Raw genomic sequence first — 23,531 nt, forward strand, 5'->3', positions numbered from 1 at the left:
ACACTGGATGGAACTGCGGTTGAGTCCTAAGGACCATCTCAGACCACGGTTGAACCCTTCTCATATGAAGTACGTACCCTCATCGATAGGAGGTAACCGACTCCCATCATTTCTATACTCACCAGGGTGGGGAGCACCAACCACCGAACACGAAGCATTTCATCCTCATTGATGAGGTGCCGTTTTCGGAGCAATCTAAAGTAAATAAACGACATGGATTTAAGTTCATATTGTTTTGTTGTTGTTTATAATGGCACTTGCCATGCAAAGCTCGCTGACGAAGTCAGCGATTTTAAGCCAAGTGAGCGTCTCTTGTTTTTAGTAGCGCCAACTAGGGCCAAGAGTACGTCTTAGCTACTCACACATCTCATTCGCTTGCACATCCCCTTTTTACAGGGAGGCACATTCACACATCTCACAGATAGAACGGAGGAAGAACAACCATGCCCGTACCGGGACTCGAACTCAGGACGCCCAGAACACGGGGAAGACGCGCTACCCCTATGCTATGACGCCGGCTCGTATTGTTTTGAATTATATAATCGAATTGATCAGTTCATTAAAAGAGACGCCACACACTCTGCATTGCCAGGAGTTACAAAATACCTAAATCTGCCACTTGTAGATGAGAAAGTTGACAGCCCTTTGAAGTGCTGTTAACTTCAAGAAACTCAACCGTATCTTAAAGTGCCGTTAGCCTCAGAAGACTATTCCTATTCTTTCATCTGTCTTTGACCACTCTTTAAAAATAAGATGGATAAAAGTTTTGTTGTTCAGTGTTTTAGCAATCGATGATCAAACTAACGAACAAACAATCGATGATAAAACTCATATTGCGCAATGAATAAAAATTCCACTGAGCAAAGTCTTAATTAAGTCAACCATTTTTCAGAAATGTCTGTAAGATGTATTAGGTCTACATTTTGAATACGTTAATCAAATAGCTTTACGCATTATTTCTAAAAAGATGGGGAAAAAAATTAAAGAAAGCAACACTTCAATAAAAGGGTATCCGATTATGATGAAATTTAATATCCAAATTCGAAACCGGATTCGTTCGAAGAACTGTAGTATAAGCGATTCTGGCACACTTTAAATCTGTCCGAAATAAATACCCTCCTGCTGGAGGGGTACGAAAACTTCGATAGAAAGTGCCTCCTCTTCATCATCAGAATGTGGGCCAGAATTATGAGTCCATCCCAGAGTAGCATCAGTGTTGCTTCAAAACTATATGTTAATACAATTAAACTTTGACACTGGTGTTGAGAAGATACGGAAATTGTGAACAAAAGAATTTTTGTCAGTGAAGAAGAAGTGGACAACTTGAATCGAAGAAATTAAAGATAGAAAGTTTGCAAACTGAGGGTATTTATCATTATTTATTACTAGCCACCTTTGAGGACCAACTGGTTCGCTGAGATTAATTGTCGTTAAAATTTTCAATTAAATATTTCATGCTACTTGGTATTAATTGCTTCTTGAGCAAAATATGTTTAAGCTCCACATTTTAATAGTCATATAGCTCGTACTATATATATTTAAAACGAATTTTTTAAATTATGGGTTCAAAAAATAGAATAGCTCATCACCGAAGTCTTATGTGTACCCTAAGATATTTTTTAAACTTTATGCAATTTCTCAAAAGTATTCATTTTTTTTTTTTTTTTTTTTTGCAACGAGTCACAAATTTCTATGAATCATCGTGCAATTCAGTTTTCAATTTTACTTTCAAAGGGATTTAAATGAAAGTAAATAATAATAATTTATTTTGTTTCAGTCAATAAATATATATTTATAAAAACTATGAAGACAATCCATCGGTCCTATGAGCCATATTCAATAAAATATTCTTGACTCTCTAACTTCTTCATAAAAATAAACATTTCAATATTCTTCAACCATATCCAACAGAATTATGAGGAATATCATTTTAGGACTATCAGTAGTTTCATTATTTAGGTCAATCAGTTTTGAGGAAATTATGAGTGATAATTTGCGTATCTTTTTCAGGACATTCAGTAAAGTGGTTTAAATGCCACGTATTTATAAAATGGTAACATTCACATTTTCATAACTCAAATCAGTTTTTGTCGCAAAAAAGTGGAACCTTTTTTAAGTGTCTCAAGAATATTTTAGGAAATATAAATCATAGGGTTGAGAGTTTGTATAAAAAGTTGGAATTCTGTAATTCATAAGAACATTTATTGATTCAAACTACATAAAATATAATGATTTTTTTCATTTAGAGCATTTCTCTTATTAGATATGTATCTGCATTACAAATGGTTCAGATATTAGCCGTAGAGCCCTTATTAATGTGGGTATCCAGTATATATTAAACCATAGTTTGCTTTAAATAACACTGAATAATTGAAATATATTTGCAGATATTTTAAAAATCACAAAATCATTTATTAAATAAATTAAACTTTTCTAGATTTAATTTGCTAAATATTTTAATTTGAGATTTCGTCATCGTGATGTTGATCAAAGCTAATTTTTTCATGCAAGAATGACGTTGTCGTGCTAGTTAAATGTCATTTTAATTTTATCTGATACATTTTTTAAGGAATTATGCTTAAACTACTCTTAAAAAATAATTAAAAAACTAAAAACAAGCTATAGCGCAAATTAATAAATATCATTGAAAAGATAATTTTATAAATTTTAATACGATGTAAAAATACTTTTTGTTCTAAAATATTTTTCGAAGTTATCACGTAAAAATGCTAAAATTTCGTGTCATTTTTAATTAATGAAAATTCTAATTAAATTTTTTTAGAAATTCTTCAGAGGTGCACATTTCCATCCTCCAAAGTTTAATCCTATAGTTTCCATCCTCCTAATTTGGTAGTTCTAGATCAGACGGTCTAGCGTACAGAGCGCCAACACACACGCAAGTACAAATACACTTTCATTTTCATTATAATTAAGGAAAAGATTTATTAAATGCTCTGATCTTAAATAATTATTTATGTAATCCTCACAAATGTGTCTACACAAAACTATACTTGCAAAATGATAAATTTCGTTTCTTAAAAGAATAATGAAAACTAATGAAACAAATTCTACTGCAAACAGATTCAATGAAATTGTAATCATTTGTGCATAAAAATTGTATTGACTAAATAAGAAATACTTCGAGACTGAATGTTTCCAACTTCGTTTTGTTAGACTAATGTCCATTTCTGAAACGTTGCTGCAATTTGAAACATTGTCAGTTAATGAATAGGACACGAAGGTCAACAGCGAAAATTTAACAGCACAAGAGCGCGAGAATATTTTATCCTAACAGATTTAAGAAACATCATGTCCTCTTAGATTTTTTATGGGGGTCATGTATCAAATTCCTGGCAGTTTGGTCTCTCAACCTAAATTTTATCATCGCAAGCATTTAGATATTCCTAGAATTCCAGAATTATCTGTACATTATTCTCAAAATTTAGAGACTAAATTTTGTCGCAATTTTCCGTCTGGTATATAATGAATAATGCTTTGGTGAAACTTTAAAAACCTATTATGAAGATTTTATTACATAGATTCTGGAACTTTATTATGTTTCTGTTTCTTAAATAGACGTTCGTTACGTTTGTGTTTATGAAACCAAAGATCAAATGAACTAACATTCTACTTATTCTTTATGTTGCTTTTTCATTCTATTTCTAAAATTAATTTTAATTCTAGAAAAGCAGTTCACTTATGTAATGAAATTGAGGAATTTGTAATTTAAAAAGAAATTTAAAGAGCATTGACCATGATTATTTAAAATCGACTATGAACTGGAAGACCATATATTTTGAAGCCAAATTAATACCGCTATCAGCCTGATCAGCTTTATTACTTTTGTACGGTTGTTCGTATAAAAGTTGTAAAGACAGTAATCATTCGAGTGTTTAGAGAAAGTTGTGACCTTTTTTTTTTTGCTATATTCATAAACGCTACAATTTTTTTTTAAATTTAAATCTTTCTTTTATATGCATAGTCTTTCTCTCTCTCTGTTTTTTTGAATGAGAAGTCAGTGAAAAAAAGAAACCCAGTTTTTTATCAATTAAAATTATTTTTCCAGCCAAAAGCATCAAACGTTGAGAAAGGAGACAAGATGGATGACAGAGATAACTTTCCAAATCGTGATAACCCTCAGGAGGGCAGGGCATCAGACCTGTTGCTTGGCAACCCCCTTTCCTTCCTACAGCGATCTTCATCGATTTCTCGGGACTCTGATCCTTCATTTCTTAAAATCAGTTGAACAGAGCAGATATAAAAACACCCGAGAGAACAACAACAACTCACATTTCTCTCTTGCGTCTCCATCTATCGGAAGGAAGATGCTTTCAAGGATCTGGTCCGAGTTTTGGAGATGGGTATGTATACGCATATATTTGCTGGGTGTATCTCAGCAATATGTTCAGCTTCTAAAATATAAAAAGAACTTTTATGCAATGTTTAAAAAGTACGCAAAGCATATTTTTAACAGAATAACATTCCATTTTTATTTTCTTCCTACAGACATAATTTTCTGTGGCTTATTTTCATTCTACATAGTCAATCTCGAAATTGAAAACTATAAAAGTAAATTAAAATAAACAAGTGATAAATTAAATATTATAATGAATAAATAAACTGAGATGAAGTATTAAAGTTCATCACTCAATATTTATTCGATAAATTTTATTAAAATTATTTAAGATCACATGAATTTCTTAATAATTTGAGACTAAGAGAAGTTAAGAATCCGATTGAAGAAACTTTATAATGGCTTAGGAGACTCTTGGACTGTTTCGAATAATTTTGGTTGAAATTAGTTGAAGCAGTTTGCCATTATTTTTTTTGTTTCGGATTTTAATGATAATTGTGCTATGAATTTACAATACGCATTGGAAAATTATTTTTGATGTATTGCGTTTCTTTTCTGCTTTATTATTTATTCGCTTTTTTATTTACTTCATCTGTTTTTTTTTGTTTTTTTTTTCTGTTTTTGAATATATAATGAAAAAAATAAATATTTTTTTCCCAGTATCTGATGCTTTTAAACCATATAAGTGCCATTGTATTTTAATTATGCCTAAATACTTAAGAGGTTATTCTCCCGGATAGATTTATATGAAAATTTAATGTATTTTGAACTTTAAATATTAAAATATTTCAAGTTTTCAGAATAATATTCTTATAGCTCTTTTTTTAAAGTAAAAAGAATATAATTTTAAGTACAAAGTTGATAGTACATAAAATTTCCGAGAATCCGAACCCCTGTATTCGAACCAGCAATGTTATCAAAGACGAATTTAAGGGAAAGAAGATGCAAAATTTAAATATCCTTTGTCCAGAATTCTTATTAGTCTTATAACGAAATTCAATCTGGATTCTTTTCTTAAATTTTAGTCTTGCATCTCTTGGTTAGTTCACATTTGGTCCAGTTTATTATGGTTGTGTGTTTTCACCTTCAACTCCACTGTCAGCTCAATTGATGTGGCTATTTTTTTTTTTTTTTTTTTTTTTTTTTTCATTTTTCTGAAAGCTTCTTAATTTGCGGTCCAAATTCCAATCAGATTTTGTAGCTGAAACTCAGAATCTTAAAAATTTGAAAACCACATACCGAATTAAATTCTTTAATGCCAATAATCAAAAGCGATTAAGGTAACTATTTAAATTCGAAAGGTTTTTAAAAATATAAAAAACTTTGAGCTCGAATTAAATTTCATTTTGTTTTACTTTGCCAATATTTGTTTTATGTCTATATTTTAAAGCAAATTTAATATTATTAAATAATACAAAGAATTTAATAAATGAAAACAATCTTCTTGTAATACTAATTTTTCAAAATTAAATCTAGAGCATTGATTTTAATCTGATTTTCTGTTTATAAGCGTCAGTTTAAATCTGGAGCATTTTTTTCTTTTTTTTTTTGTATTGGGGTATAGAACATGCATTTTTTTTTTAATTCAGGACAAATTAGCCAAAATAGGAAAACTCATAAAAATTTTAATATTTTTAATATTTCATTGGATGAATTCTTATACGATTGAATGCACTTAACTCTTTTATGTTTTACAAAAAAAAAAAAAAAAAACTAATTATTACCAAATAATAATAAAAAAAAAAAAAACCTTGGAGATAATCGCGAATGTTGAATTCGGGACAATTCCGAAACATATCTTTATTCAGGGACTGAAAACTATGACTATTATGGTGAAAATGTGATGTCAAGCCACTTTAAATAAATATAAGATGAAAGCTTAAAGAGTGGCTGATAGTTTGAGTGTTTACTCATTTTCAACAGATACATTTTCATTCAGTTTCTTTTGTAAAAAAATATAAAGTATTTAATATGTTTTAATAAAATTTGTTTACTAACTTCATTAACAATCTTTTATTACAATAAATATTCAAACAAAAATTTTGCAATTATTTAGATTGCGCCTTTATTATTATTATTATTTTAATTTCAGTTGTCAAGTTACTGGCGATCTTCTGAACTGTCATATCAAGCAGCCCTTGACTTTGAACGAAACTTCCGACATAACCTTCCTCGCCCCGTACTGGATGAGGTACGAAAGACATGACTTGTGTTGTAAATATGCTAAATCAGTCTCAAGTTTCCTAATTTCTGGGGTTTTCTCCTTAGAGCAGTTCTAGTTATGATACAATGGAATTTAATTAATTCGAAATTAACGGGGAAAATTAAGAAAAACTGGATTTAAAAGTGAGTTACAGTATAAGAAAATAAAGATTTACAAATTAATAATAGAAGTTATTGTTAATACGTTTGTACCAAAAATTAATGTGAATACTAAGAATTTTAATAATTATTATATAATTAATAATTCTCAGAAAATATTTTTTTTACAAATTTAGTTTAATTTTTAATTGACTTATATTAGCATCCCATTTAAAAAAAGCAACAATAGGGCTATTCTGGAACGAACCTTTAATTTTGAACCTCGGTCAGATGGCGAGGATGATACATGAGCTCCAAGCTTCCCTACCACACCAGAAATAGAAGATTTGGTCCCAATGAATTTAACATTCATCTGGCATTCTTCGATGTAACTGAATCTAGATCCTACAACACATTCCGGCCCAAAGACAAGACCTTACCTACCTTACCTCGGAAAAGTAATTCGATAAATAATTATTCACCCAAAACAAGGATTTGTTTAATAAGGAAAAATAAAAAAATCCGAATGCTCCGAAAAATAAATATATAGAATTGTTTTAAGGGGACGGTGGAAATTATTAGGTATTTTTACGAATTATTCACTCAAGAGTTGTGAAATTCTTTATGCATATTTATTAAGATATAAATATGTCAAATTTCTCTTTAAAAATCTTTTTTAAACAAAATATTATTTTTTTTTTAAATTAGAAGATATATAATATTTTATAATTTCAAAATATTCTAAGCTAAACATCTTTTTAATTTTTTCGATTTTTTTTTCTTATTACTCAATAAAAATTTATTTAGAATAAAAATGTGAATGATTTTGTAATTCCAATTAAATGCTAATTTTTTAGAAATATTTTTGTGCACACTTACTAAATTTTCATGATAATTTTATTTTTTTCGGAATTAAAATTGACTTTTATCTATCTAAAAAAAATCGAAATACAAAATGCATACCCTAGTTTCTATTAATATTTAACTTGAATCTTTATTTTCAATTCTATTTAATTTCTTCAAAAATTAAGACAACTGGAACATTTCAATCTAATTTCAATATCATTTTGAGGAAAGTGATTAAAATGTAATATTTTTCTCTAGGATTTTGAAATATTCATTTTATTGAACAATATGTCTTATAACACTATTTTAATTATAACTTATTACACTATTTAGTTAGTTAGTTTAGTTTAATATAAACATATACTTTGGTGAAGAAACGATAAAAATAAAATTCAATGTTTCTGTCCATTTTTGCTTGTTTCAAAGTTCACTGTCCCTTTAAGCTGAATTTCTCCGGAAAATTAATCTACATTTTCTTACAATTCTAAAGGCATTTTTAACAATCAAAATTAATAAATAAAACGTCAAAACGGTGGGCTGTCTTGAAAGGTGCCCGAAAGGAGACATCAAAGTGTTAAGGTTTAATACATTATTTTCATTAACAGTTTTAAAAAAGATAAAAGGGGGGGGTATACTAAGACTCATTTCAGTAAATGGCAGTATCTACCACTTAAATCACTCGTACTTACAAAAGTATTTGAAAACTCATATATATATATATATATATATATTTATTTATTATTATTTTAGGCGTTTCGCAGGCTCCCTTCTCATACATTGCACGAGAGGGAACTGGCAATTTATACTCAATTCTTTGGATTTCATGTTCCCGTGAATTATGAATTGCAAACAGTTGAGGAAGAAGTTAGACAATCTCGAGAAAGTGTCACTATCTATGACGCCTCTTACAAGACGCAATTCTATGTATGGGGAGCAGATGCGCCGAGGTTCTTGGATCACATGGTGACGTCGGATATAGCACGTAAGGAGTGCATTCTGCTCATTATTACTTTTTTATGTACAAGCTAATTAAACACAGATAATTTGTTATGAGATATGTACTCAAAATTTATAGATCTATATTAACCCTACAAAACATAGTGTAGCCATTTGGTTACACATATTTTTCGTCCTATAGAAGCTCCAATATATGTTTCCAAACGGCAACATTATGCAGTAAAGATATAAAGTATTTGGTTCATTCACAGTTAAAAATGTTTGGTTTATTCACAGTTTTAAATTTAATCAATAACACTTAAAACTGTTATAAAAAATTAAAAAAAAATGTTTGCTTGTAGTTTTCTTAACTGGATAGTTTTAAATAAAGGCTAATTCTTTATAATAAGTTTTTTTTAAGTCTGTAATTCTTCTGTACATATTTCGTAGACATGGTAGAGGGGAAATCTGTCGTGACCGTGATGACAAATTACTTTGGTGGCATAATAGATGATCTTCTGATTTCAAGACTGAGTTCAGACAAATTTCACGTTGCTGCAAATAGAACGAAAGTTTGGAGGGAAGTTCAGGTAATTTCCTGTTTATTGAATATTAAACATTTTATTCTATTAATTTCAAAATGATTAAGTATACTTATGACTTTTGTTATTGATATTATACTTATTTCTTTGAGGATAACTTATTTTTAGTACTGTCAGATTAAATTTATTCTAAAAGATGGTGAAGTGATTTAAAACTTTCATTAATTTTGTTATAGTCTTTTAATCATTATTCTCTTCAAAATGCAATTTTATACTTAAAAAAAAATCGCTTTTCGAAACCACATTTAAGATCAAGTTCTTTTAATAGCAATTATATAGCATTACTATTCGATATCGGCGTTACAAAGGCTAAAAGAAAGTGATAAGCAGAAAAATATTATTTCAAATTTAAATTCCTTTTGATTTGAAAAACATAAATTAAACTTTCACAAAATTTTTTTGATCATTCGAGTAAAAGTATTTTCATTATCAAAAGTATCATATTTTTGAACTTTATTTGCTTTATTAAACTATTTCTGAACTGACAATCGATTCAAGATAATTTTGATTTGATATTGATACTGAAGAATAAGGCAAAGCATGTGAAAGAGCTATGACCCATAATAATTTAAAATGACTGCCATCATTATTAAGATCATTTCATTTTCCAATGAAAACCAGTTAAAAATGTTTGTTGCCGTTTTTTACCAGATTTTTTTTAAATTAATAAATAAAAATTGAAATCATTAAAAGAAAATAAAGTAAGTCAATCGTATACAGAAGTTGTCTCAAAAAAGTGAAAAGTACCTATTTCTTTTATATATTATCTTTTTTCTGAGAAAATTGCTAGAGAAAAGTTAAAAAAATTTTTAATGTCATCCATAGAGTAAAATTACCAATTAGTAAAATATTTTTCTCACATTCGTCTATGCACATAAAAAAATATAACGCTTTCGTCTACAAAATTTGTAGTGATATTAAAATGTAAACTTACTGATATAGACCTCTTTTCTTATAAATAACATCAGACTGGCTTTTGACCGAATCTTTCGTTGCATGTTTCAATGACAACATACATATCACAATGTATTATTAAAGGATGAAATTCTGAAGGAAGAAAGCTCACAATTATGTTGTCAATACTGATCTTAACTTTGTTTAGCTTTACATACATTACAGATTTTAAAAAAATTAAAATTTGTAATTTTAATATTTCTCCTTTATTTTTTAGAAATCTTTTACTATAGTCAATCTACAATACAGTATTGCGTCTTTAACAAGGGGCTGTTGTAGCTTTGACCTTTACTTATTATAAAATACTGATGTAAATAAGAAATGAACTTTTTTTTCACATAAAACAAGATAGTTATTTTATTAAATCTCAAATTTGTATAACATTAAAAACAAGTTCCTAGTTTCTGAAAGATTCGTTTCTTTTAAAATATATTGATTATGTTACTATTTATTAAGTAAGTAAAATCTTTATTGAACTCTAAATTTTGAAAAAAAAAATAACACTACTTTCAGAATTCATTTTTTTCTTAACCAATGCATGAAATCTGGACGTATCATCGGCTTGTCAGTTACATATGACAGCAGAAACTCATCATCAATAAAAATATTCATATTAAAGGGAGCAAAACCTATAATATTGAACCCGACCCATGATATTATTTGGAATCCGATTTGGTTCATATCAGAAATGGAAAAGAGTTTAACACTGTTATTTTGCATTAACATCCAGTTAAACATTGCCCGGTTGTAATAAATTCTGAATGGGCCAAATACATCCCTGTCAAACGGATGCATTCATTGACTCTTGGAAGGAAAAAAGGATTATTCTATATTTTTTAACATTTCAATAAAAGAAATGATTACATTGATTTCATGGTTAAAGGGTAAACACAAATCTTTCAGGACTTAACTGGATATGATCGATAAAGTGCTTAAATCATTAAAGAAAAGTAATTTTATAAATTAATTTTAAAGTCTAAAAGTCATCTCTTAAGAAAAGAATCGTAGACTAAAACTAATCTAAAGATTGAATCACTTAGAATCATAATAGTGTGAGAAATTGTGCATCAAATTTTAGACTGAAATGGGCTCAAAACTCATAGATATTTTAATATTTCTTTCAAGAGTAGACTTTTGATACACGAAGAAAATTTACTTCGATCTCCAAAGTGTATTTTCTTTCTCGCCATTACAATGTTTTTTTTTTCTTTTTAAAGATTGGAAAGGAAATGTCTTTTGATAGACCATATGATTAAAGGTCAAATAGAGATTGCTTACAGGAATTGCCATTTTTGTAATTGATCTTGAATTAAATATCCCTAGATTCCTCTAAATAAGAAATATAGTACTTCTGACTGGTCAAAGGAACAATACTTACAGTAGTAAAAGGTACAACACGGTTCACTTTTACATTTAAACCCCTATAATTTATTTTTAATTTCGAAATATCAAAATCAGAGTTAGCACAGACTAAGATTATTAGTCTGTATACAGCATGTATAATCTAATATCATTTCTTAATTGTATTAGGAAAATGCAATGAGACAAAATGTTATGTTTGTAATATTTACTTTTTTGTAGTGAACTCAGTAGTGATTTTTATTTGCTAAAGCCCGCATTTCTTTAAAATAGCAACAAGTTGAATAATTAGTGGTTCATTTTTGTATTAAACACAGAGACTTTCCAATTTTGTAGCCCGTTGCCGGGGCCGATAGAAGTGGTCAAAGAGTCAAAGATACAACACTCTCCCAGTATCTCTATTAGTAGTAAAGATTAGAGAGAGAGAGAGAGAGAGAGAGAGAGACAGAGCGTGTGTGTTGGCTCTGTACAGACCAGACCAATTGACCTAAAGCTACCAGACTTGGCATATATACACTTTTGAAGGCGAAAATGGGCACCTGGGAGAGATTTTTTTTAATGTGTTAGAATTTTATTTAATTAAAAATTAAAGGAATTTTCGGTATTTTTCCTCGATAACTCCTGAAAATATTGTTGCACGAAAATAAATTTCATATCATTTAAAAATTTTTAAAAAGTGTCTTTTTAATGACACCAATTTCACAATCGTGCAACAAGAGGTTGACAGCTTTAAAAAAAAAAAACTTTTTTTTTCTAATTTTCGATAGTAGTTTCTATTGCTACTTTGAAAAACAAATCGCTTTCATTGACTTCATCAAATATTTCATTGCTTGATTTTTTCCATTGTTGAAAGGATTCCGTTTAAATCTGTGTAGTTCACAAGAAAGAATAAAAAAAGTGAAGTTGAAGTACTTCAAAATTTAGAAGATACAGCATGGTTTTTTCCAACAAAATAAGTATTTATCGTTTTACTATATCTGCGCTATAGAAATATCGATATCTATCCAGTAAAATACAGTCATTATCGAAAAAGTCCAATTTTCTTTTACTTTCAGAAAAGCGTGGCAGAAAGTAGAGGACGGTTGGATTGCGCAATTTCTGAAGAAAAATGCTATGTTATGCTGCAAGGTAAGCGATAATATTTGAATGTCTTGATATCTAAATATAGTAAACAGTGGAAGCAAATATTTCATACATCTCACGAGTTATCAATGCTAAGAAGACTTTCCCTAAGGTCTTGCAGTGAGGAACTCAAAAAGCTTAAAATAAAAAAGCTTTAGTCTGAAAAGTGAATTCTGTAATTTAAACGCTTTTATCGAATGCTGACTCGATAAATTGAGATTTTTAAACGAGTATATAAAGTTAGAAAGAGTAAGCATTAAATTTAAAGATTTTTTTTGACGTTGAGATTTTTTAGTCATTTTAAAGTTTAGACTTCAAATTTACCCTCCTGTAAATTCAAATTTACCCTCCTTCAAATTTACCTCCTCCAGTTTCAACTTTCATGTCCAAACTTCACTACTTCATTGTCACAATTTAACCAAATCTGCTCTTGTGCCATTAAACTGCAACCAACTGACCAATAATGTACTGAGCTAGAAGAATGAAGTTTATTTTTTGGTGTTTACACCATTCTAGCGCATTTTAATTCAATTTTTCTGCAAATACGTCGAATACTTTGTGCCCATACGGGTTTGCTAATTCAAAAATGAAACAGGGTAAGTTGATAAAATTTGGTGTTCGCAAATATGTAGATCATCAGTGAATTCGATATGATATCCAATGGAAAGTAGACTGTCTTTTTATCTATTCATCCGTGTGAATGTGAAAATATCTGTAAGCAAAATTATCTAAGTAGATAAAATTAATATCCGTTCTTATCCTTAAGTATTCTTATTATCTAGTAAGTTAGTATCTGAGTACAGAGAACACTCCAGCTTATTGGAATGATGTCTCTCGGTGTGTCTTTATACAGGGTAACTAAAATATGCAAAGGTCTAGAAGGTTGAAATTACACTCATGTCCATAAATTAAGGATAATTCAGAGACACGCGGAAATCTAACTCTAAAATACATATATCACCATGCAAAAGGACTACAAACATCTTCAAAATCATATGCAAATTGCAGGAAGCCATCAGATGACACCGACAGTTCGTCACAATGACGAGAGTGTAAGAGAGTGATGTATAAGAAATACAGGCAAAAAAGTAAAATTGTTCGCAAGCGCTTTATAAGCATTTCAGTGCAATAACCGCATAGTTACACAAAGGACGCATTTGGATGATTTTTTACGTGGTAGAACTGTCGGCCGTCTGGAATGTGGGCATACCCAGCTGGAAGTATCCGAGGAGCTTGGAATCGCCCAGAGTGTCATCTCCAGGCTTTGGCAACGATTCTAAAATGATGGTAATGTGGGTAGACGTCTCAGCACAGGTCGCCTTTGAGTTACAACGCCGAATGAGGAGCGCTATTTGGCATTTATTGCCAAAAGAAACAGACGGAGCATAGCATCAGACCTGTCTCTTCAGCCACTGGTACGACAGTTTCAAAGCAGATCGTGTGCAGACGCTTAGGGCAGATTGGTCTATATACTCGTAGGCCTGCCAGATGTGTTTCACTTACTGCAACTCACTGGCGCCTGCGGTTAGCCTGGAGAATATAGGCTGATAGAATATAGGATATAGGCTGTCTACTTGTTTATCCATCCGTGTGTACGTGACTCCGATAATTGCAAAATGCAGCAAGTCAAACTGATAGAGTGGAGAGCTTGATAGTCAAAATTTTAAATCGTTATCGAATATTTAACCAAATCTGTCCAGGTGAAGTAGATCTTTTTTCTTATAAAATCGAGATGAAAATACTTTTTATTTTCAAATAAAGGTATTATCTTTCGGTTCATTGTCAAGCACTTACTACGAATATAATTATTTCAAGAACAATGCAGGAAAAAATTTTATTAGAGCTAGAAACGTTCCCGCAAAAACTTTTCGTTAGAGAAGATAGAACATTTACGAAATTATTTGGATTTCATAAACATGATGCAATATTTGCTTTGTTTTCAAAGAGCTCGCTTGGCACATTTCTGGATGAGAATAGACAGTCCGAATTTCTGAATTAAAGAGTACTGAAGTTCTTATTAATTATTTAAATTGATTTTCACCCTTAAATCATAAAACACTAAAAGAAAAGTCTATCTGAATATTAAGTAACATCTTCATAGCCCTCTGGGTAAAGGAAAACAATGATTGCTTCAATGCATAATTCATTTATAGAATTCAATACGAATAATTTTACGTGTTTCTCATGTTTCTTAATATTATTTACAGGTCCTGAATGTGAAGATTTCATAAAAACTTATGGGACGCAACTTGAAGAGTTACGTTATTTAGAATGCAAAGTAATAGAAAATGACGGTATGCGTGGTTACAACCTTGTAACTCGATATAGCTATGTTGGTGAAGATGGATTCGTTGTAAGTAGTATTCTCGGTGAAAATGCTGGGAATTTTGAGTTCAGAAGTATAAAATTAAGAAAATAACGCATTAGAAATATATAAGTAATAGGGAAGACCGGAACTAGTAGTTACCCTTTCTTTCTTTACAAGATTTTTTTTTAACAATCTTTTACAAGTAGTTTTACGAGAGACTTTTTAAAACTTATTCGAGTTATTGAAGATCCATAAAAAATTTCTAATACAGCAGCATTAATAGTTTTATACACATAATTGTAGTAAAACATTTTTCCGCGCAACGAGGCATGATGTTATAGTACGTAGGGTTAGTTGTAACATGTAATATATCAGCAATGAAAGTAAATGTAATATCTTTAAAATTATATTATTTTGCAATTTTTAAAAAAATACAATAGGGCTATGATTTTTATTTATAATGTACTTGATTTCACGAGCTATTCTGATGAGTAATCATCATAATAATTATCTAAACTGCTGTTTTTATAAATATGAAATTTGTAAAACAAAGTGCTACAATTGTGAGCCCATCCCAAATGAAGCCAGTAAATGTTCTGAGAAGGGTTCAGAAAGCTCTATGCAATACGACTCGTCGTTCTCTTCATCCAAAGGCGGCGGAGTTAAGGAGCCCTTTTTCTTCGTTTGCTTTTATGCTGTTTTTCTTAAAATATATGGTAACTTTCTCTCCATAATTTGTCGTCTTGAGGTTTCGGTTTGTAAAGTATATTTTAACCTGTGAGCTGGTTAATATGAAACTGTTTAATAGTTTACACTTTGCTAATCTGCCAGTCATCAGCTTCATGAATTAGCCTCATTTCCTGTGAGCTGACACGAGCCTCGACTTTCTCATTGTCCATCTCATTTACAACATTTATTAGTTTTAAACTTCCATTAATATGTTGTTCAATGCTAGTTTGAAAACCTGGCACACTGGTACAGCATACAAGTTTTGATATATATATTTTTTTTTCATTTGTACTTGCTTAATCAATACTCAGAATAACAAATTAGGTTAAAAGTAACTTTTTTATAAAATGTAACGCAAATCGAATAAATTAATTAATTGGCGCATTTTATGACATTTAAGAGATAATTTTTGGGGGAAGTGAAACAGGATTGATGAATTTTTAAATAATATATGCAACTTAGCAGCGCAATAAGTTTCATAAAACTATGAAGGCCAATTCAAAAAACGCAAATGTGCGAAGTAGTAATATAAAAAATATGCAAATAAGAATTTCAATCATATTATCAATTTTATTTTTAATGAATATTTATTACCTCATGCTTTTATCATTTCTTTTGATATCCATATTTTCGTAGGAAATTTTTTTTTTCATACTTTAGTGCACTGACAAAAGCGGAGTTTAAAAAAAAAAAATTTCCATTTCCAATATTTCCTACTTTTTAATAGTTAAAATATATCTTAATTCAATATTATAAAGATTGTATAATTTTATTGTTGATTTTTTGCAGAAAATCTCAACTAGATGGTACCACTTATTCAAAATCAAAATTTAATTTAAAATGAATCTTTAGCTGAACACAAAGATATGTAATAAAAATATATATATATATTATACATGATGGGAGATAAGTATTGATTACAATATTCTAACGTTACTAACTTAAAACAAGTCAAGTAATTTAAAAGCCTGCAATCAAAGGAGAAAGCTTACAATCTCTCTAGAACAGTAAGCAGACCTGCTGTGGTTGATACGGTGTGAAATAATGCGAGCAATCAACAATGTAGTGGAATAAATAAACCACATTCGTTTAAATTTTTTTATTAATCATGACACCAGTGACTCTCTCATATGATTAACATCCGAAAAAAAGTTAAATAGTAAGCTCCTCTGTAGATTCAAAATTTTATAAATCATTACTAATTTTTTTTATTTGCAATCTATATTTTCCTTTTCAGATATCGTGTGGAAATGTCTCCGGTTACGTACAAGATCTCAAAAACTTTCTCTATGATGAGGACTCGTTTCACCCAGGCTTTCAGTTGATAGGCCTAGAAGCGAAAGAGTGCCTCAGAATCGAGGCAGGTGGTTGCCTTTCTACTTGCGACATTAACGAAAACACAACACCTGTAGAAGCAGGATTAACGCGTTTAATCAGTGAGTATCAAAACGTTAAAGAATATTTCATCGTATGAAAATTGCAGCATCAGCTGAAAGCACTGAAAGTGTTTTGTTTCAATTTCATTATTTATTTTTTTTAATTTCAATAAAATACTTCACCCACAGAAAAAATCACAGTGCTGAAAGCACTGAAAGTATTTTGTTTCAATTTCATTATTTATTTTTTTAATTTCTATAAAATACTTCACCCACAGATAAAATCACAGTGCTGAAAGCACTGAAAGTGTTTTGTTTCAATTTCATCATTATTATTTTTTTTTAATTTCAATAAAATACTTCACCCACTGATAAAATCACAGTGCTGAAAGTACTGAAAGTGTTTTGTTTCAATTTCATTATTATTTTTTTTTAATTTCAATAAAATATTTCACCCACAGATAAAATCACAGTGCATTTAGAAAATAATGAGATTGTTATATTTTTACTTTACATCATAAGAGAACAAAAAAGAAAGCACATTAATTGTTTAAAAAAATTTTTGACCTAGAAAGTTTTATGAATTTTCAAGATCTCCTTTAATCCAAATATATGCATATTGAATTAAGTTTGCCTCTTTGTAAATATGATAATTTAAAAAGCAGAAGCAGTTTCAGTACGAAAGCTAAAACTCAAAATTGCAGTATGCACGACTAATAAATGTATCATTTTTTTTCCGGAAACAGACATCTAAAACGATTTTTGGAATGCTTAATAACAGCATATACATGCTGTATATATTATCGGAAGCATAAAAAAAAGAAGCACAATTTTTATGACTGAAGCTGTAGTAATTTTTTTGTGGTTGCAAAGAATGGTGTTATTTTGAACATTTTTAACCTAACTCTTTATGGATTTCTTTAATACTTTCTATGAATATTTCTTAGACAAATATTAGCAATTCAGAATGCAGAAAAGCATTGCATGCAGTCCACTATATAAGAAATTCAAGCAAAAATCAAATATTCTATGTTTAAATCATAATATAAACTAGAGTCATTGTGGCTATGTATATATGTATGTGTTTGTATGTTCTACATCTCTTCTCAAACAACAGGGCTTAATGCAACCAATATTTATAAACCTGTTATTTAAGACAAGAGAAAGAATATCATTCGCTCTTCAAAGCAAACAAATTAATTAAATATTCAATTAATTAGAAATTAACCAAAAAATCTGAAATTTTCCTACCTTATCATCGGAGGAAATTACTGCAGAAAATAACATATTCAAATACAGAGAAGTTTCCTTGTCTCTTTTTCAGTGCATATAAACACTTGCGAGCAAATATAAGAGATGATAGACAACAGCAGCGGCTTCTGAAAAGTTAATACCACAAAAGTATCAGAAATTGCCCCCCCCCTTTTTTTGCAGAAAATTTGAAAAATTTGCACCATCTTAAATATTTTATCGTTTCAACGATACAATTCTCGTCTTTGAGCATTTTTTTAAAAACTGTTATTAAATCTTTAAGAAAATTAATGCATATAATTTTGGAATAAGGAAAATTATAAATAATCCTTTGCTGAGCAACGATAAGACTTTGAACTAAACTACCACTTAAAAAAAAATATTCTCTTTTATTTCAATGTATATGTCTTTAAATATTGTAATATTTTTTACAAAGGTAATTTGAGTTAAAAATATTATACATATAAGGATTCTAACACCGAGCGATGTTGAATATATAAACTAGTTTTTATAAGCATCATGGAATATTAAAACAATTTTTTTCTCAAGTTCCCAACTAGATAGCGCTAGTTTTAGAAATCAAATTTCAATTAAAACTGATCAATTAGTTTTTTATTCGATTTTCGGAAATATTAAACATTTCAATGTTACCTGGAACTCAAAACTGTTAAAAGTTTTATAATTTGAATTCATCAAGAAGGGAGAGAAAAATCGAATTTACAAATTCCATCTATACAAACATGAAATAACGCAAATCAAAGCTCAGCATACAAACCGCAAATGGAAAGTTATTAAATCATAAGTTTCAATATTTGCTAGATTGAAAAATTTGTTTCCCATCATTCAAACTTGAGAAAATGGAAGTAGAATTATATGTAATGAATATTGTCCTTTTATATGCACACTTCACTCTCTACTATTTGTGAAATTCGAGTTCATTATCTTCTGTTGGAAATTACAATCTTGTTTTTGTTGTCTACATACTCAATAATTCGTTTTACTTTACCGATTAAAAACAGGTTATATCTATTGTATCAAGCTTTCAAATTCCTATTTACATCTTTAATATACTTGAATGTAAAGTTTAAATGCTTTTATTTACATAATGCGATCGGTTTTCCTGATATCACTCACAAGGACAAGAAGAATGCAATTCTAACAACAGGCAGCAGACGACAGCTGAAAGCAGATAAATTATTTGAATTCACTAAATTATCCTAATTACAAAAGTATTTGCCTATTTCCTAGTGTTATTATGCACCAAAATAGATCCAAATATGCAAAAATGCTCTTAAGATGTTATTCTATGCATAAACATAAAAGGATGAATAAGAATAATCTATAAGAATAAATTTGTCACCCTGACCTTGTCTGTAACGCTTAGTGAATCGGAATACTAACTAAGTCCCGGCATATACATGGCATTATAATTTGTTGTAAAGGTCAATTACTGACCCATGCTTTAACCTTTCCTTCAGATGGCATGTCCTGTTGTCGGCGATGACTTTTCCCCACAATTGCTCCACTATATTTCCAAAGAGAAATTTATGGTATAAAACATTAATTAAAAAAAAATCATAAAATCATAAAAATTCAGGCAAAATAAAAAAAGAAACCTGTAGATGCAGCAGCATGTATGTTTGTCAATAAAATTCTTTGCAACCTACTTCTGAGAATGCCAATATTTAAATATTGCTAACCGCAGTTTTACATATGTTTTATGATAATTTCTTTTATACAATAGGTGGAACAAAAAAAAGATATGGTGGATTCCCTGGTTTCGTTATTGTTTTAAACCAGTATGAACACAGACCAAAGAAAATAAGAGCAGGATTTTCTTCTGATGTAGGAAGGATACGCAGTAAGTGTCATTTAACACTAGATTAGAAACTAGATGCTCGATTAGAAAATCCTATATTAGATGAAAATGTCGCAAGTTTTTCATTGTCAACGCTTTTTTGAAAGTGACGGACTAAACTTAATTAAATAAGTCCTTAAAATTTTGTATTGATTTCACTAAAAATTGATCAAGAGTTGGATTATTATCTTCAATGTAAAGACCATTGGCAATGACATTTAGGTGATGTTAAGTCTTAATATGATATAATGTAAATCTATAATAAAATAAAGTATATTGTAACAAGTATAAACCCAAACTCATTTGAAGAGAGCATGATATAGATTTAAATTGATTCAACTACATTTAAATCTATTTCAGTAGTACGATTTTTCAAATTATTTTTATTTTTACTGAAGATGTAATTAAAATTCAAACTAATTTGTGGAGAAAGTAATATTTCATTAAAATAAACTCTAAAAATCGGAACGAAATGGAAATAAATATAAAGAATGTGATTATATTGTTATCAAACAAAATAGTTCACAAAAACCTTCAACTAAGTACCGAACAAACTTAAGTTATACCAAAAGTAAAGTGAATATTACTAGACACAATAATAATAGGTGAAGTATAATAAAGAATATTTAAAATAAATCAAAAGCAATATTTCGTTCTGTAAGAAAAAAAAAATACGAATTGAGTGTATGAAGCAGTTTTCTTTACATTTTTTTTTTTTTTTTTTACATGGAATATGTCGATTTCCCATCGACTTAGATGTGACCTTACAACCTACTGAATGGGCCGTAATGTTGTGGAATATAGAATATGTTAATTTTAAGAAATACATGTAAACATTTCAGAATCTTTTATTATTCCATAATTTAATAAAGTATGTAGAAATAAAACAGCACAGCTAAGAAAAACAACCAGCCAAACATGATTCAATGCATTCAAATTAACGTTATGACAGCAGTAGGAATGTAAAAAAAATTTCTTCCAAAATTAGTTTCTCAATGAATTTATCTTTTGTTCATAAGTTGTTTTGTTCATACTTTCAGAAGGAGATATAGTTAGAAGCCCCGATGGAGAGGAAATTGGAATTGTTACCAGTGCCACATATTCCCCCACACTCAACAAATTCATCGCTTTGGGCTATGTGAAAGCTACTTACCACGGTCGGACACATGATTTGATATTCAATGACAACATTCCAGGAAAGTTTGCAAGTCTGCCATTTGTTTATCACAGATATTGAACAATCTCGGATTCAGATGAATATGAATCCAAAAAATTTCTTTATTACTAATGGATTTGAACGAAGTTTTTTTCAAGTGGGAAAAAAATACTGTTATTTTGCTTACAACTTTGTAATAACTGTATTTGAACATTTGATTTACGTTCTAAATTTAAAGGTGTTGTTTTTACTCTCATTTTACAAAGTTCATTTTTCGGATTTTTTAACTTCAAATGTTTGAGGTTTAAATACAAATAAATTAACATATAATATATCCATAATTTCCCTTGAAAATCTGAACAAGAAAATCTTTCTTAGCAGTAATTTATCTTGATTATTTTCCACTTTTAATATAAATAAATGATCGAACTGAAGTTAACATTATTAATGCATTTTAAAATTTTCTTGGATTTTAAGTAAAATAAATTGCATAAAATTTAATATTGAAGTTAAAACTAGAAATGAAGTTCAGAAGATAAAGTTTACTTTCTTTTTTATTGATTTGTACAATACTATTATGGATTGGCTTTTAAGAGAGCCCTATGATCAATGTTATATTGTTGTTATTTTACAATATTATGTTATTATAATTGTTCAATGTCTTATAAATGCAGCACTAATTTAAATGATTCGATATGCGTAAAAAGTTATTAATCTAGTTTAACTGACACAGTGATTTTACTTTCCTGGATGAATAAGAGATGTCTATTGTTAGACTTTGATACTTCGTTTTTATTTCTTGCCATGAGGTGCTTTTAGGTATATATTTTTTTGTTTATTCTTCTTAAGATATTCAAGAATTATCATGTTCTTTGACGTATTGCTTCTATTTTTTTTATATTTTATACAACTATATAGTTTAAACTATATAGTTTTGCACAATGCTATTATTTATTGAATTTTAAGTGAATCCTTTTCAGTTGTATCAGTTGTAAAATATTCATCATTGTGAAATATTTTAATATGTGTAAAAAGTATTCATTTGGTTTAACTGACACAGTGATTTTACTTAGCATATGTATAAATATATCTAGTGTTAGAATGTATAGTAGTAGTAATTTCCTAAGGCACTTGCCAAGGAAAAGCCAACTGTTCAAAGACAGCGGAGTTAAGCCTAAGGGGGAGCGCCTCTTGTTTTCATCGTAGAGCCAACTTGGGCCAAGAGTTAGAATGCATAAATATATCTAGTGTTAGACTTTGATACTTGCTTTTTATTTCTTACCATGATGTGCTTTTAGGCATATAATTTTTGTTTATTCTTCTTAAGATATTCAAGAATTATCATATTGTTTGACGTTTTGCCTACTTTTTTTATAGTTTATACAATACTATTATTTATTGAATTTTAAGTGAATCCTTTTCAGTTGTATCAGTTGTAAAATATTCATCATTGTGAAATATTTTAATATGTGTAAAAATTATTCATTTGGTTTAACTGACACAGTGATTTTACTTAGCATACGTATAAATATATCTAGTGTTAGAATGTATAAATATATCTAGTGTTAGACTTTGATACTTGCTTTTTATTTCTTACCATGATATGCTTTTAGGCATATAATTTTTGTTTATTCTTCTTAAGATATTCAAGAATTATCATATTCTTTGACGTTTTGCCTACTATTTTTTTATAATTTATACAATAGCTTCAAAAATATAGTTTTACAATTTTCATAGTTTTGCAAAATATTATTATTTATTAAATCTTATGATAAACCTTTTTCTGTTATATCGATAATAAAATATTTATCATCGTGAAATATTTTATGATTTTGTTACTTCAAACGTGTACTATGATCAGTGTTATATTTTTGTTATTGTGCTACGTTATATTGTTATAATTGTTCAATGTCTTATAAATGCAGTGCTATTTTAAATGATTTGATATGAGTAAAAAATTATTTACTTTGCTGTATTTTACTTTGCTGTTTGAATAAAAGTAGTGTTAGTGATACTTGGTTTCTTGGTTTTTATATATTGCCATGATATGGTTTTAGGTTTATATTTTTTGATTCAAAACTAATTACGATTACGATTAATTACTAATTACGATAAATTCAGAACTAATTGTATTGATTTTTTATTATTACTTGTTATCGTTTTATTTAGCATTTTTAATTGCTTTTAAAAACGTGCTGTAAGCGTGTTCACTTCGTATATTTTTCTAATTATTTATTTTTATTCGCATTTTTGACACCGTAAAATGGAAAGGAAACAAATACACTTTCTTAAAAAATAAAGGCAATAAATATTATGAATTTTTTAAATATTTCTTGCAGAATGCGTAAAAGAATTAAGAGGAAAAATCTAAACAATTTA

The 23,531-nt window shown here is 29.0% G+C and overlaps 1 protein-coding gene across 1 annotated transcript; it reads left to right on the top strand.

Moving 5' to 3' along the window:
- Positions 1-4,234: 4,234 nt before the first annotated feature.
- Positions 4,235-22,582, top strand: LOC129960699 (uncharacterized). The gene is made up of 9 exons (XM_056074264.1): positions 4,235-4,361; positions 6,447-6,545; positions 8,252-8,483; positions 8,888-9,027; positions 12,408-12,480; positions 14,682-14,827; positions 16,749-16,947; positions 19,883-19,999; positions 21,037-22,582. The coding sequence occupies exons 1-9, from the start codon at positions 4,326-4,328 to the stop codon at positions 21,231-21,233; spliced, it is 1,239 nt and encodes a 412-aa protein (XP_055930239.1). The 5' UTR covers positions 4,235-4,325; the 3' UTR covers positions 21,234-22,582.
- Positions 22,583-23,531: the final 949 nt, after the last annotated feature.

This window comes from Argiope bruennichi, chromosome X2 (assembly GCF_947563725.1).
Source record: "Argiope bruennichi chromosome X2, qqArgBrue1.1, whole genome shotgun sequence".
Taxonomy (NCBI): Eukaryota; Metazoa; Arthropoda; class Arachnida; order Araneae; family Araneidae; genus Argiope; species Argiope bruennichi.

Bases quoted from the DNA above. Each gene is read 5' to 3' on its own strand.
- LOC129960699 (XM_056074264.1), top strand. From the start codon at position 4,326: ATGCTTTCAAGGATCTGGTCCGAGTTTTGGAGATGG. The intron at 4,362-6,446 runs GTATGTATACGC...TTTTAATTTCAG, and splicing joins GGTCCGAGTTTTGGAGATGG to TTGTCAAGTTACTGGCGATC. The intron at 8,484-8,887 runs GTAAGGAGTGCA...CATATTTCGTAG, and splicing joins GGTGACGTCGGATATAGCAC to ACATGGTAGAGGGGAAATCT.